General features: G+C 57.0%; 1 protein-coding gene across 2 annotated transcripts in view; it reads right to left on the bottom strand.

The window, feature by feature from the left end:
- Nucleotides 1-355: 355 nt before the first annotated feature.
- SKAP1 (src kinase associated phosphoprotein 1) overlaps nucleotides 356-16,064 on the bottom strand; it is a 151,238-nt gene continuing 135,529 nt past the window's right edge. For both annotated transcript variants that reach the window (XM_064473137.1, XM_064473138.1), the window contains 3 exons: nucleotides 13,831-13,943; nucleotides 1,182-1,300; nucleotides 356-567 (listed from right to left, as the gene is read on the bottom strand). In XM_064473137.1, the coding sequence (XP_064329207.1) occupies nucleotides 1,202-1,300; nucleotides 13,831-13,943 (212 nt within the window). In that variant the 3' untranslated portion in view covers nucleotides 356-567; nucleotides 1,182-1,201. The remainder of the gene's footprint in view (nucleotides 568-1,181; nucleotides 1,301-13,830; nucleotides 13,944-16,064) is intronic.

The raw sequence follows: 16,064 nt of genomic DNA on the forward strand, positions 1-16,064 counted from the left end.
TTTGGCCGATGCCTGGGCTCACCCTGCAGGCGATGCTCCTGCTTCAGCATCGAGCGTCCCAGCCACTGAGGGCTGGTGGGTGCCGGGGGGCTGCTCCGGTGCGGCCCAGGGGGTTTGGGCACCCTCCCCGGGAAGGCTACAGTCAGCAGGTACTTACCACCATCTAGTGGCCCTTCAGCCAAGTGCGGGAGGAGGAGGAGGCTGTGCAGCGTTAATCCTCGGTCGTGGGCTGAGATGGGCCTGGACCAGCAAGCTCTGGGGATGCTCAGAGCTGGGGCTGGAGGTGAGGGACCCCTGCCCGCACCCAGCTCCTGCTCCAGACCAGCAACGAAGTCTGGAGCAGCCAAACATGGGGAGGCAAATGGCTTTATTACGGGCTGTCAGCCCCCCCGTGCCCCCACTGTGCCCCAGTGGCATCACAGCGAGTACCGCGGGGCAGAGCAGGGCTCTGGGGCACCATGTGTGGGCTGGGTGGCGGGACGTGGGTCTCTTCATGCAACGGGTTCCCATAGGAGGCTGGTGGGGACAGTGTAGCCGGTTTCTCAGCATGGCCAGGGAGAGAAGCACCTGGATTTGGGGAGGGGGAGAGACATGGGTGACGGTGGGGAAGGTGACACTGGGACGCAGGCTGGGACTGACATGGCCTTGCGTGTTGGTGACTCGTGGGCACAGAGGGGACAAGGGGGGGCGTGAGATTGCTGGGCAAATGAGGTCTCGCTGCCCCAGGCAGGTGCCAGGACTCTGCGCCTAGCTTGGCCGCAGACCCCCTCCACTTTCCCAGCCCTAACCTGTGCCTCGGTTTCCCCATCTGCCAAATGCCTTCCTAACAGGTTTTGTTTGAGGAAAAACCACGGCATATGCAGCGCTTGGTGTCAGCGTCGGTGTTACAGCCGGTGACACACAGCCCTCCGGGTCCGATGCTGGTGGCCGCTGTGGGTTTAACACATTTGTCCCATGGAGCCTGAAGGAATTGAAATCCTGGGCAGGGTGGATTGTCCCCGTGCTGCTGCTGTGACTCCCAGTCTTGCTACTCCCATGTAAAATGGAGACCAGGAGATGGAGCCAAAGACAGTCCTCAAGGCTCGGCACCCCGGAGATGCTGGGGCACCCCAGGAACAAAGCCACCTCCCCAGCACCCGCCCCCATGCCCAGTGGGTGCACCCCGGGGTGCTACCTCTCACCTGGGGTGCCACGGTCCTCATCACTCCTCCAGGTCGTAGGCAGCTGCCAGGTAATCCTTCGGGACGATCCCGACCACGTTGTTGAGCTCTCCGACCCACCAGCCGTACACGTTGTACTCCTGGGGAGACACAGCCGGAGGGACACGGCTCAGGTCCCTTCCTTCGGTACCTGGATCTACAGAGCCCAGCCCCCAGAACCCCACCAGAAAAATACCCCAGTCCCACCTCCCCTCCTTGTAAATCCTCCACTGTCCCTCCTACCCCCTGCTCCTTCTTTCTGCCCCGCTCTCCCCCTTCGCCCTGGGTCCTGCGGGGCATGGCTTGGGGCTTGCTCAGAAACTCAGCATTGAATCCACACCCTGGTATTTTGGGGGGGGTTTAGTTACAAATGGCAACCGCTGGGATGTCCCAGGCCCCAACCTGGAGCTCTGTGAAGCCTCTCCAGGTGGATTGTGCCTGGGTAACCCATCGTCTCCCCAGATTTATGTGTGATTTTCCCCTGACAGCACATATTGGAGGCAAATAATAACAGAAAACTTCCCCCACCGTGTGTGAGAGGAGTTAGCACACACAACTTAAGTTTGCCATCAAAATAGGCGGTTGTTTTTTCCTTTTAAAGGAGATGTTAAAAGTGATATGCCCAGTAGCCCATCCCGTCCCGTGTCCGTGCAAGCTCTGATCCCTCCCCGCCTGGTTGGGACATTTAACGGGTCCCTGAGCTCATCCCTGCTTCCCGACTGGGAAAAGGCTTTGCTCGGGAGAGGGGCTGAGTCACCAGAGGCAGACTTTGCTCCCAACACTTCCAGCGCTGCAGGTGGTGCTGCCCTTGCTGGAGCCAGGAAAGGGTCCCAGGAGTCCCGACACTCCCTGGGTTGGGATCCTGATGCTCCCCAGGGACCTGCACCCCAGCAAGCAGCACTGAATCAACCCCTGCGATGCTGCTAGAAAGGAAGGAGCGGGGAGGGATGGAGGGGCTACATCGCCCTGCCCCGCTGTTCTCACCAGCCAGGGAGGGAAAATCCTGCTGCAAAACCAGAAGGAAACATTTGGGTCTATTTCCTGCAGCCTGGAGACCCTTAGGCAGAGGGACCGAGGTGTACCCCAGGCATGACAGGGAGCCCCTAGCCTCTGCTCACCCCCCCTCCCCCCAGCTCTGCCGTAGCCTGAACACTATGAGGTATTTTAAAATAATTTCTGCTTTGATGAATTGCCGGGTAGTCCGCGATTGCTCATAATCAAAGGGAGGAAAATGCAAATGAGAGCCAGCCGAGAACTCGCGGCACCGAGCGTTTATTTCACTGCGCAGTGCCAAAAAGAATTAAAACAACATTAAACTCCCAGCAATAATGTTTAAGTCCTCGTTTCCAAGTGCCAAATTGCACCACTCTGGATCATACAGATGTTCGTTAATTATGCTAATTTTTATTAAACTATTAAAACGAGGAGTGCACTGGCACAGCAAGGCAGAGCCCAGTGCAGGGTGAACTCTGCTCTCATCTGGAGGTGCTAATTTACATCTTGCTAACGTGCTGATGCCTGATACCAGGTTTTGGAGGGGGGGTGAGGAGAAGGAGGGAGCTTGAGGGTGGTTTTGCTGGAATCTACCTAATTACACGCTAATGGAGCCTCTGTGCTCAGTACCTGCCTGGACTCTGTGTGTGTGGAAGTAATTTAGCTGAGACTTTACAGAAGGGACTGAAAACCCACTAATCGGGAAGATAATTGCTCCAGTGAGGTCGGTGGGCCCCGAGCGTGCCGGTACGGCGGCGTCAGGAGAGAGGAGCGGGATGCTCTGCCCCCTCAACCTCCATGAGATGCTTGGCAGGACACTGCAGGCAGCACCCATGGGTGCTGATGCCATGGTGGTGGCCATCCTCCCAGCCCAACCATCCTCTGCATGGCCACGATGGCCACGCTCCGCTCCCGAAATGCTGTGCTTTTTCTCCCAGAAGGAAGAAAACCCCTCAAAGCGCTTCTCCACGTTTCATTCCCGAGATCCCCGGTGCCAAGCGAACCCAAGCAGACGCTCGTTCAGATAATCGCCCGCAATCAGGGCTTTTATGGCGGGTTGGTGCATGGGGCCGTAAAAAGCGTTATGCTGCTAATCTCCATCGACCAGGGGGAAGGAAAAGGGGAAAAAAAACCATCAAGATGACAACCACAACCCGTTGTCCCTCCCTGCCTTGCACCACAGCTCCTCAGCATCATCCAGGAGAGATGATGCTCTTCTGAGGGGGGGGGAACGTGGATGCCCTGAACGACCCAGCTAAGATGCCCCCCATCCCCATCAAGGGGATCATCCCACAGCCCAAGCCCACAGTCACAAAGGTGGTGATGGGAACGTGGCCAACTGTCCCCTGCATGACTGCAAATGGACGACTGCCTGGCGGGACCCTAAAAGCGAAGCCACATCTCTCCATCAGCACTTCCCCTGCTCCACCAAGCTTAAATTGTCCCATCCAGCATCCCTCCTGCCCCTCGCCGGGAAGCACGGGCTCCCTTCCTCCACCGAGCAGATAATATTTACTCCCCACCGGTGCTCCCAAGCTCTCCTTGGTACCGCGCTCCTTCGCCAGCCCTCGTAAACAACCCCGTCGGGCTTTGGGAAGGCCATTAATCACCCCCCTTCGCACAGAAGATCAATGACGCTTTGATGGATGCCGAAGGAAAAGCCAATCAGTCAGGGACTTATCGGTTTATGATTGCTCGGCCCCATTATTAGTGCTTGTGTGTCATACATTATTGTTAGGAAAATGGAGGAATCTAATTCATAGATGAGGTATGGCGGGCGTGCAAGGGGTCGGCTGACACCGGGGAGTTTTATACCAGGTCAGCTATACATCTATTTACCTTGAAAACTGGCTCAGAGCTGCGGCAAGCTCTGAAATTGAGGGGCTACCTGTCCTTGGGGGATTTGGAGCTGGCAGCAGCTGAGGGATGCGGCTGGGAATGCTGTTTCCTTGGGATATCGCCCAGCCTGGCTCATGGAGGAGTTAATTTGGGTGATGCCGCCCTTTGCTTCAGATCGTGGCCTACCGTTACCTACCCCCGCCACGCTGCGCTTCTGTAGGGTAAATCTCTACCAAAATAAATGATCCCCACTTGCTTCCAATGATTCAATTCTCAGCTGCTGCGAGGAGCTGAGGACACGCAGCTGGGGCTGGAGCTTTGCTCCTTCCCCTGGTCCTGCTCCGCCATTACCCAGGGTTGCTGCAGTGTCCCATCCCACCGGGGTCCGTGTGTCCCATCCCACCGGGGTCCGTGTGTCCCATCCCACCGGGCTCTCCACGTCCCAGCCCAGGGGGGAAGAAGCTAACAGACATAAGGGGCTCAGAGCAAGCAGTACTAGGGGAGATGGAGGGGGAGGAAGGTGATGGTCCCCAGCTGGGGAAGGCCAGGCAGAAATGACCACCAGGCTGGGCAAGGACAACAGCGCAGCTCCTCCTTGAGGTGAGTTCTCAGGCCTGATCGGAGGCATTCAGGATTTAGCCCATTAGTCATTTCCTGTTAAAAACAAGCAAGCAACCAACCAGCCGAGCAAGGCAGCGCCGCGGACCGCGGCGCCCGATGACAAGCCAACCCTGAGCACGCCGCGGCGGTGGCACGACCCGGCTTGGGAGCGCCGGCACGGCTGGGGAGGGAGGGACGCGCATCCCTTCGGGCACCCCGCGGCCGGCCGGCTCCCCGCCAGGATGCCGCAGCCGGGGGGGACGGTGCTGGGGACACACGGCCGGGGCAGACAGACGGCGTGCAGCGCGGGAGCGGGCAGAAGGTGCAGCTGGAGCCCCGCCAGCCATCGGGGCCAGGCCGGGAGACAATAGCGGCGGCAGCATCCGATCCGCGGCGCTGATGGGATTGGGAGCCCATGTGAAACTGCCGTATTAATATTTATTCCATAAAGCGCGCGGCTCCCAGCTTTGCGCGGCTCCGCCGCGCTCTGACCGCAGTACCAACCCTCAGGCACCGCAAACACAATTTGAAAACAATGTGACGGAAATGTTTAATCTGCTCAGCCCATCTGTGCTGCGTATTTCTCCAGATCTCCCTGAGAGAGGCGCCTTCGAATCTCCACATTGCCTTTAATATTCTCCTAAATCACCTCCCCACTGCACTTCAAGGGCCATTGCTACAATATCACAGGTTCATCGAGAGTGCACGGGAGAAGGGGGGGGGTGCAGGGAGGGGAGGGTGAGGGACGGGGGTGTCGGCTGGGATATTTTTTATTTTAAAATATTTCCCAGGGATGGTGTTCCTGTGCCCCTCGGACAGGCGAGAGAGGAGACGAAAAAAAAAAGGGGGGGGGGGAATCAGAGGGAAGTTATTGTGCTGTTGCTGGGAGGCGATTAGCGAGGCTGTTTAGAAGCAAACAGGCTGGAATGGAGCAAAAATCATTTCCAAAGAATTGCTTTTATTAATCTCCTTCCTCAGCCGCTCGCTTTCATGTGCAGTTGCCACTAGCCCTCTCTCCGGAGGGCCCCATCCTGCTCCGAGCTTCACGTGTGGAACGGGCGTGGGTGCTCGGGTGAGGGGGGACACCCCAAAGCAGCGGCAGCCGGGGGTGGGGGTGGCTGGGCCCAGCTCTTCTGGGTCCCACCGCCCCGGCATGGCTGTGACCAAGAGCTGAGACGCTCCAGCTCAGGTGCATCCCTGCTCCCTGCCTCAGTTTCCCCATCTCACCAAGGCTTCCAGTACTTAAAGGGGGCTTATAAGGAAGATGGGGACCGACTTCTCAGCAGGGCCTGTAGCAACAGGCCAAGGGGTGATGGTTTTAAACTAAAAGAGGGGAGATTTAGAGTAGATCTAAGGAAGAAATGTTTTACACTGAGGGTGCTGGAACCCTGGCCCAGGTTGCCCCGAGAGGTGGTCGGTGCCCCGTCCCTGGAAACATCCCAGGCCAGGCTGGACGGGGCTCCGAGTGACTTGGTTGAAGATGTCCCTGCTCATGGCAGGGGGTTGGGCTGGACGGCCTTTAGAGGTCCCTTCCAACCCAGACCATTCCAGGATGCTATGATTCTACCTCCCCTGGGAGGCCCCCGCTCCCTCCTTGGGCTGCGGGGTGCTGCCACCCCCAAACCACCCTGCAGCCATGCGTGGGGTGCATGGGGTGCAGAGGGTGCACAAGCTCCAGGGGGTGCACAGGGTTTGGGTTGGGTGCACGGGGTCCAAGGGGGCTCCGTGGGGTCTGGGGCCAGTCCAGGGGATACAGGGGAGTGCATGGGGTCCGGGGAGGGTGTGGGGTCCGGGGGGTCCCGTGGGTTTCTGGGGGGGTGCACAATGTCCAAGGGGAGGCCATGGGGTCCGGGGGGCTGCATGGGGTTCTGAAGGAATGTGCGGGATCCATGGGGGTCCATGGAGTCTGGGGGTGTGTGCGGGGTTCTGGTGGGGTGCAGGGGATCCAGGGGGCTGTGAGGTCCGGGAGGGATGTGGGGGGTGTGTGGGGTCCAGGGGGAGTTTGTGGGGTTCGGGGGTGCGTGTGTGATTCTAGGGGGGTGCGGAGGGGGGGTCCAGGAGGGGTGTGGGGTCCGGGGAGGGGGGTGCGGGGGGGTCCAGGGGGAGTGCGGGGGGTCCAGGGGGAGTCCATGGGGTCCAGGGGCGTGTGTGGGGTTCCGGGGGGGGTGGGGGGGTTCCGGGGGATGTGGGGTCCGGGACGGGTGTGGAGGGTGCGGGGAGTTGTGCGGGGGTCCGTGGGTGTGTGTGGGGTTCTGGGGGGGTGAGAGGGGGGTCCGTGGGGTGTGGGGTCCAGGAGGGGTCCGAGGGGGGGTCCGGGGGCGCGCGGCGGGCGGGCCGGCGCTGCATCCCCCGCGTTGCCATGGCAGCCGCTCCCGGCTTCGCTTCCTGCATCCCCGGGGGCCGGCGCAGCCGGATCCACCTGCTCCTTCCCCGACCCTCCGCGGGGTCATAGTCAGGTCGGCAGAATAAATGAACGTGAGCACTAATGATGTGTTTGCTGGCTGTTTATGCTCTCTGTGTGTCAGGGGCACTCACATTTAGAGAGCTCATTATGGCTGCAATTAGACTGCACCATTGCTAGATATTTAACTCCTTTTTCTTTTAAATTAGCATTTTAATAACGTGCTTTGAGCAGGGGAAACAAAATGACCATTTTTCACGGACAAACTTCCTAGCTGTAGGTGCAACTTTAATGGCAAAGTTGCAAGGGAGGTAAAATAAGATCAGGCCTGTTCCCTTCCCACCTATCCCTGCCCTCTCCCCCTCCTCCCCACCACCAGGAAGGGGGGGGGGGGAAAAATACCGGGAGAGATTTTTATTTGCTTTATCGCACACTCCATTTCCTAAATTTGTTCTGCAGCCAATTATTTTCGCCTTTAAAGTCCTGAACGCTCACGCCTGATGAAAATTAGCAGCCATCTGAGTTAAACTCTGCCTGTGACCTGTGAAGAGGGCTCGAAATAATTGCGTACATGTGTGTGTGCACGCGCGTGTGCGAGGAGCCATCCATCCCCAACTCCCCGAGCTGCGCGAGGGGGCGCGGATGGGAGCAGCCAGTGCCGATTACGTGATGGGTATTATGAAAATATCTTTATACAGTAACCCCCAGGGCCGTTTCCCTGCAAAGGTTACCGCAATTATTTCCCCTTCGTTCATAACTCTTCGGCTGAGCTTACGGGACCGGGGGAGGCAGAGGGGGACGAGGGGGGTGGTGAGGGGCTGGTGGCGGCCGCTGCACCGGGAGGAGGGATGGGGACCGGCGGAGGGGAAGCGGCGAAGGCAACGGCTCCGTGACTTCACCAGGAACTTGCAAAAACACCCCTTTGCTCCTCAAATGTGCAAAGCCCAACCCCAGCCAGTCCGAAAGTCGCGGCTTTGTTCCTCTGTTAGGATTTACGCTCCTAATTAATTGATGACGCTAAACCACCCATCTTTCCCCCAAAGATTGCTGCGAGGGCCATGGGGAGGGGGCGAGGGACCCCCGTGGGTGGGTGCACCCACTGCTGCCCAGCTGGGAGGGGCACCTGAGCCGGGATGGGGTCACCAGGAGTGGGTGCCCCACTCTGCCCTGGTCCCTGGTCCCAGCTCCAGCCCCCTTCTGTAATGACTGGGACCCCAGGTCAGGATGAGGAGCCAGAGCCCCCAGGGCCCCCACGCAGCCAAAATGACACCGAGGGTCCTCAGTCAGTGGGGAACCACAGCAGGGAAGGGCAGGAGAGGAACGAGAGACGCAGCCTTTGCGAGAACGATGCTTTAAACGTTCCCTCTTTTGCATCCGCTCAGCTGTACCTTAGACACCACCGTTTCATAAATACAATCCGGGTAGCGCAGGCTATAATTTGGTGATAGCTACCCCAGGACATATCTAGATACACTTCTGTTATTTTAATTAAATACTGCATTATGGTTTGTGACAACTTCATCGCTATAGCGTAAATGAATTTGGAATTAAAGTCTTACTTAGGCATTCCACTACCTCCCCCCCTCCCCTCCCCGTTACAAAGCAAAAGGCTATAAAATCAAGATGTTTGTTCATTTACAGATGGAGCAGCTTGGAAAAGGGTGGGGGGGGAGAAAAAGGAGAAAAGGCGAGACGGTGCAGAAGCGAGCGTGAAACACCGGTGGCTTGTGAGCATCCTCGGGTGGAGGCGAGCACAAACGGGGGATGCTGAGTATTAATTGTGCCCGTTACCGGTATCCTCCGAACCGGGCTCCTCCGAAAACCCCTTCCCTGGCTGCGGGATTTCTGTGTTGCCCGTGATTCTCATTTTCAGCTCTTGATTTGTGACTGCTGCAGAGGGGACGAAGCGCTGGAAGTTTTAGACCTTTGGGGATTCGGTCCGTGGGAAGGGCACGGCCGTGGCCGGAGAGGCTGAGTTACGGCAAAGGGAAACTTCTTTATTTTATGCCCAGTCCTGGGAGTTTCAATTCCATCCATCTATTAACTCGTCTCTAATGAAACTAGACCGTACGTGACATTTTGCAATATAACTGCTTTAAATGTTACCACATCAATTGGTTTAAATGTTACCCGCGCCTCATGAACCGGGAGATGGTTTTATAATTATCTCCGTCTCTCTCTAACGAACAAAGATTTCTACTGTCTGCTGGTATTTTACATTAGCAAAGGAAACAAGGATGCCTGCTCGAAGCACGGGTGCTCAACAGGCTCAGGCAAATAAAAATCACAAGTTGCGAGGGTGGCAGAGGTGCCGCCCGTCACCTCTCGGCAGATCGATGCCAGATTTAAAACCTTCCTGAGCTATTTTGCCTACGCGCAATTGGGGTTTCGCCCTCGGTTCTCCTCTCGTTCCCTCTATCGCCCATTAACCACCCCCCCAAACAAAAACGACTCGCATCCATCTACCCACACGCATACGCATATATATGTATATAATATGTAGATCCATAAAACGATGGCAGCCCGTGAAAGTTATGGCCGGGCAGGGATGGGTTTAACAACGAGGCTCCGCTTTAATATTTCCCGTTGTCGCAACCCCAAGTGAAATTTCCACTTCCATTTACGAAATAAGCTGGGAAATTGTCGGGCATTTGTTACGCTGGAAACAAAAAGAGCTTTTCTTTTTCTCTTTTTTTTTCCCTTTTTTTTTTTTTTTTTGCCACCTATTTGAAACAGGGCATCGCGGCAAATGTCACCCCCCACCTCCCCGGCAGATTAGCGAGGGGCTCGTTACTAAATCTCTGTCTAATAAAGGCAGAGTTGACTCTGGAGGAGCTGCTGGTTATAACGCTGGCTTTGGAAAATGGAAGGATTGTCACACTTAAAGACACAAATTTCCCCTGTAATATATTCGAATGGAAACCTCTGAATCCAATACTACATGGGTATATCTAATAAATTCACAATATTTCAGCCTCAACAGCCTACAACGGTTAGTTTTAAAGATTTATGTGGTAAAAAATTACTCGGTGATGAATATAGTTTATTCTGTGCAGTATTGGAGGGTATAAGGAATTAAACTACTGTCTTTAACAGTGAATTTATTATTACCTCTGTCAAAGCCGAAGTCTTTAACAGCATTTATTATAAATTTCAGTGCAAAATAAATGGTCAGAGTACGCCTTAAACCTTAAACCTCCCGAGCAGAACCATGTGCCAGCCCGGGAGAAGTTCACGGGCCGGGGGGGCAACGTCTCAGCAGCCCCCTGAGACTGCCAGGGCTGGCGTTGGGGTACCACGACCACGGGGAAGGGGCCAGCACGTGTCCCTGCCACGGCCACCGCTGCCCCGTGGGGACCGGGGTCACCCACCGCGGAGGGGGCAGGGTGGCACGCTTGGAGCTGGCCCGGTGGTCGGTGTGGGGTGAAAGCAGCGGGGTTGGGGCAAAATTTGGGCTGCAGCAACGGGGAGGTGCGGATAAGCCCCCCTGGATGGGGCAAAATTTGGGCTGCAGCATCGGGGACGCGTCGGCGCTGCCTTCCCGGCGCTCGGCCACCCTTTTGTCCTCGCCTGCGATGGGTGTCCCCTCATTTATAAAAATTACCTGGGAGGAATGAGGCTGCCAGGGGCTTGTTCTGGACGATTGGTTCCCGCCGGGGGGGCGAGGGGGCCAGCAGGGGAAGGATGGCCCTCGCTTGAATTTGACCGGTGGGTGACCGTTGCCTTCCAGCTGACCCCGCCGTCCCATCCCCATCCCTCCCAACTCGGGAGCCTCCCGGAGGGGTTATTAATGGGAGTCAAACACCGCTGAGCCCCGGTTGCCCATCTCCGCAGCTCACCCCACCGGAGACCCCGGGGGGCTGAGCCCACCGCCCCGGGATGCAGCTGCGCGCTGAGCCCCGACCGCGCTCGTTACATGTTGGCTCCATCACCCGTGAGGTTCAGCGCATTGGGGGGGGACGAGGACCGTGGCCACCCCCGTGGCCTCTCCCCACGAGCGAGATGGCCCCAAATCCAGGCAAAATGCCACTAGATGTCACCACACGCCTTTCGCTCGGGGTCCGGGGTATGGGAATATGCCCCCCCCCACACCCCGCTTCCCCCCCTGCTTTCATTGAAAGCAATTGAGAGAATTAACTTATCCGGTTTTATGGCCTGCTTGTCACATCCAACTAAGCCCACTTAAAATAGGAAGTCTCGCTGCATTCAAATAATTATCATAACGTACAAATCACTCAACCAGGGGACAAGGGACCGGTGCCGGGGAAAGGGACGCGATGCCGGGGTTTTTTGCCGGGATTGCTGCTTCCCCCTCCCCAAATTCATTCCCCCATGTATCAGCCCGGCTGGGCTGCACTGAGTGGGGTAGCGGTGTTTTGGGGTCCCTGCAAAGCAGGGTGGTGAGGTGGGGTACGGGCTCTGCAGCACGGCCAGCTCCGGCTGTGACCCCCCCCCCCGGCTCCGTTATCCCTGCAGCACCAAGGCCCACCAAAGCACTGGTGGCACTGGGGGTGCAATAAGGAGCCTCCTGCCTGGCTCTGGGGGTAACGATGAGAAAAACCCTTGACAGTGGCACCCCCTGGTCTCCCAACATGGCAGCAAAGGGACCGCTCCAAGGAGGGATGCAGCGGGTGAGGATGCAGCGGGTGACGATGCTGCCCTTGCCCCAGGCAGGACCGTCCATCCCCTCCACCGCAGCGCTCCCCGTGCCCGCAGCCCCCAGGCTGCCAAGTCCCCCCCCCAGCTACTGATGTCCACTAACCCCCAAATCACTTTTCCCCGCTGTTGATGCTCGAAATGTCAGACAGGACCCGAGCAGCAGCCGGCGTGTGTTTCAAAGACACCAGATGGATTTTTATATTAGCTACTATTTCATGTTCAGACAGAGCGACCGCACCGCTAAAACGGCAGCCTCGATGCTGCCGAGTTTGCTTCTGAGATTAATTTTGCGAAATTAATTGGGACAAGATTGAAAAGGAAATTAAAATGCAGCTGAGTGAACAGGCTTTTCAAACACCTTTCCCCCCCCCCCTTCGCTGCCTCCCTCCTTTCCCCCCCAAGGCCCCGCGCCGCCTCCGTTCTGCGGCGGCCGCGAGCATCCGTCGTGCAAAGTAATTTACGGGGGAAAAGCTCTCAGGACCGATCGGTTACGTGTGAGGAAGCCAGCACAAGAGTCGCAATCTGGAGCCACTGAAGAGAGCAAAAACCCTGCCGTGACTCCAAGCTGTGTCCCCGAGCTGGCGCGGGTGGGACCTGACCCGCTCGGCTGTCGGCGGGATGGACCGAGGTGCCGAGGGCTGTGGGTATCGCCCCCAGGGACGGCCGTGGGTTGCTCCTGGTTGTCACCCCCATGGATAAATGAGGTGATGACCCAGGGCTGTGGGTTCAGTGCCTGGAGCACTTCAACCCCGTCCCGGGGGGTAACGGGTCACTAAATGCCACCATAAAGTGCTTTGAGATCCACAGATGGGGAATTCTCAGCCTTCCAGAAAGGGACGGTGAAGCCCAGACTCAAAGCTGCTCTCTGCTGCTGCCAGGGATGCAGCTGCCTCCGCGGGGATGTGCAGGAGCTGGCCTCGAATACACCAGCTAAAAATGTCTGTGCCACACCGGCTGCGAACCTTCGGGGAGGAGGATGAGCAGCCCAGCTCGGAGCCTGCAGCAGCGAAGGGCACCCATGCCGTGGGTCCGGCCTCCGGGGCTCTGATGGATGGACAGGACCTCCAAGGGAGGCCTGACACTGCCGCCACGGCCCCCCTGCCCATCGCTGCGGCATCCGATCACCCACGTCCTCCCCGGGGACGCCCTGCGGCTACCGCCAGGACGCGAAACTAAATCTGAGCCTTTTTTTCAGCTCTTAACAAGCCTGGCACTTGCAGGGGCTCTTCGCCTCCAGAGGTCCGTGCCCACCACCGCTGAGCCACCGCCGCACGTGCCACCCCTCCCCGCATCGTGCCTTTCCCTGGGTGGGTCCCCACAACCGCCGAGTCCATCCTGTGCCAGCTCGGGGGTGCAAAGCACGTTGCAAAACCCCATCCATGCCACGCAACACCCCCCCCCCCCAGGTTCACCACTTTCCTTCGGGTGCAAAGTGCATTGCAAAACAAAGCGCCGCTCCCCAAGTTCATCGCTGTTCCTGTACCGTATCGGGGTGCAAAGCGCGTTGCAAACCACCACTAGCAAAATGCAACGCCCCAAGTTTATTGCTGTTCCCCTGCCACGTCAGGATGCAAAATGCGTTGCAAAACATCACCCATAAAATGCAACCGCTCATCGCTGCCAGCTGGGGCCACCGTGGTCCGGTGGGGACCGGCTGGGCGCAAGGGCAGAGACCTGCGGGGACAAGCGGGGCTGGGAGAGGGTCACAGGCACCGGTGGCTCTGCTCTTGCCCCCACAGACCCGCTAATGCAAACACTTAATTTATTCACCTGCGTGCACTTGCCAAAGGGAGCCCTGGTCACACCCGGCTGAGCAACTCAATTACCCCTGTAATACCTGAGCAACAGCACGTACAGACTCCATTACCGTGGATAAAAAAAATAAATAATAGTCTTGCTTTGGGGCATTGGAAATGCCACGTGTGAAGGCAGGGGGTACGGGCAGGAGCGGGCATCGATGGGGCAAGTCATGGTGCGGGGACGTGGGATGCCAGGGTCCGGTTCCTGCACATACACCACTAAATTGCTAATTTAGCTCTGCTTTGGACCTTGATTTTTACCAATTTCACCAGCTCTTGACCTTGCCATTGAGCCCCAGCCCCATGATGATGAATATGGGGCTGCCCCCGATTCTCTTACCTTGCTTAGGATGTAAATAAGGTCTCCGCGGTGGAAGGAGAGCTCGTCGGGATGCTCGCTGCTGCAGTCCCACATGCCTTGGTAGTAATTGGCATAATCTCGCTCGGGATCTCCTGGGGAAAAACCAAAAAGAGAGGTCAGGGTGACGGGGAATCATATGGGGAGATATCGGGGTTGTGGGGCCAGGTGTTGGGGTGAGGGCTGGTATTTGTTGGGGAAAGGAAGGAAATGCTGGTGTTATTAATATTGCTTTTCAATTAGAAGGCAGAGGCCAAAGAGGTTCTGCAAAAGAAAGGGGCTGGTCAATAAATAAATGCAATATCTATGAGTAAATACACATAAACACATTGATAAATGTTTCAGTTTCAGAAGATTCTGAATTAAAGCTGTTTACTACAAACCACAAAGGGAACCAAAGGTGCCTTCCCTCGCTCCCAAGTCCCTCGTCTCCCCCTCAGGCTCAAACCAAGCCGTCCCCGAGGTGGACATCTGTGACCTGGTCAAGAGGGGACACGTGGCACCAGCGCCAGCTCTGCTGGCCTGTGTCCCCTCCACGGTGACAGCCGTGCCAGAGGCCACGGACGAGGAACACCGTTATTTAACACGGGTATTTGCACGGGGCGTCTGGGAGGGTGCTGCTGGGGAAGGAGAGAGCCAAGTTTATTTATTAATGAAAGAAGCCAAGGAGGGCATTGCAGTCAATGGAGCAGGGGCTGCTCAGCAAGCAAACAGCACCGACTGCTCGACCCGGAGCACCCGGAGCAGGAACAGGGATGGGAGGAGAGCGGGGAGCAAACATCTGCCTTCACCCCCCCCCTTCCCGGGAGGTCGGAGAAGGTCCCAAACCTTCTGTGGCGTGATACAGCCTGATAGCTCAGGTCTCGATCTTCCCATCGAGATGTGAGTTTGGGGAGACAGAGCCTTTGCTCGACGCCCGTGGTCACGCTCTGCTGCGGAAAGGGAAGGGAACGTGAGCCAGCACACTCTTTTTTTCCCTTTTGTTTTTGAGGGGGGAGAGAACGACCCGTTTGCTGAAAGCCGTGGCGTTGGGCTGATGAGGCTGTTGGCAAACGGTGCCAAGGCTGGGGACTGCCCTGGGCTAAATGTGTGCGTGGGTTTTCTGGAAAATGTCGCGGCAACGTTTCCAGAATGAAACATTTCCATTTTTGCCATCTCAGAATGGCATTTCCCACCCCCGAAACTGGCCCAGAGACCAGAGCCACCACGACAGGCGGGTCCCCGCCGCGGGGGCAGAAAGCATCCCGCCTGGCGGTGGGACCAGGTGAGCCTGACGCCAAAGCCTCGCAGAGCCCCACAACCAGAGGAGAGGCTACTCTGCCCAGTTCACACGCTGGGGAAGCAACTTGTCCCAGCACACCCCTCACAGCATCAAAATAACACCCCAAACCCCCCAGATTCCCAGCTTTCAAGCACACACGACAACAGGTAACACACGCTCCTGGACCAAAAGCTTCAGGCAGGAGAGCGCTCTGATGGCACAGCACCAAAATGGGGGCGAATCCAGATGTCACGACACGGCCATCTCCGGGATGTGACCCCCATGGATAATTAAAACCAGTAAAACCACATTCGGTGCGGGGCGGGGATTTGAGCGCCGGGGCTGTACCAGCGATCTGTGCTGCTCTGCCACGCAGCTGAACCAAGCCCAGAAAGCATAAATAGAAAATATCGAGCACATGTTGGAGGAAATGTTTCTAATATGGTATAAGGGACCGAGTGATAAGGGTGCATCTGGAGTACTGTGCCCAGATTTGATCACCTAAATATGAAAAAGGACATTACAGAGATGGATAATGGCACAGCAGGGAGCAACTGGAATGACTCAGGGACTTGGGGAACTTAAATAGAAAGGCTGGAAAAAAAAAAGTAGGTCTGCATCCTTTGGAAAGTATTAAAGGGGGAGCACACAGTGGTGAGGAAAAGATTGTGAAGGGAATAGAAGGAGTAGGAGCTACTGAGTTATTTAAGCTTGTGCTAAGTGCAGGAACCAGAGGTTATGAACTGGAGGCAGAGGAAATATCAGGGCGTGCAGGCGCTGAGTAGGAGGACGAGGCAAGCAGCGGCTTTGGTAGGAGCCAGCAAATTGTGTGATTAACCCAAAGAGGTCGTTACGGAAGGGTGTGAGGACAACACCACGGCGCAGAGAATCACCCGGGACGGGGGGACGGGGCTTGGCACCGACCTGCTGGTGTGCCCTGTGAGACTAGGCTGGG

Source organism: Phalacrocorax carbo, chromosome 25 (assembly GCF_963921805.1).
Source record: "Phalacrocorax carbo chromosome 25, bPhaCar2.1, whole genome shotgun sequence".
Lineage (NCBI taxonomy): Eukaryota > Metazoa > Chordata > Aves > Suliformes > Phalacrocoracidae > Phalacrocorax > Phalacrocorax carbo.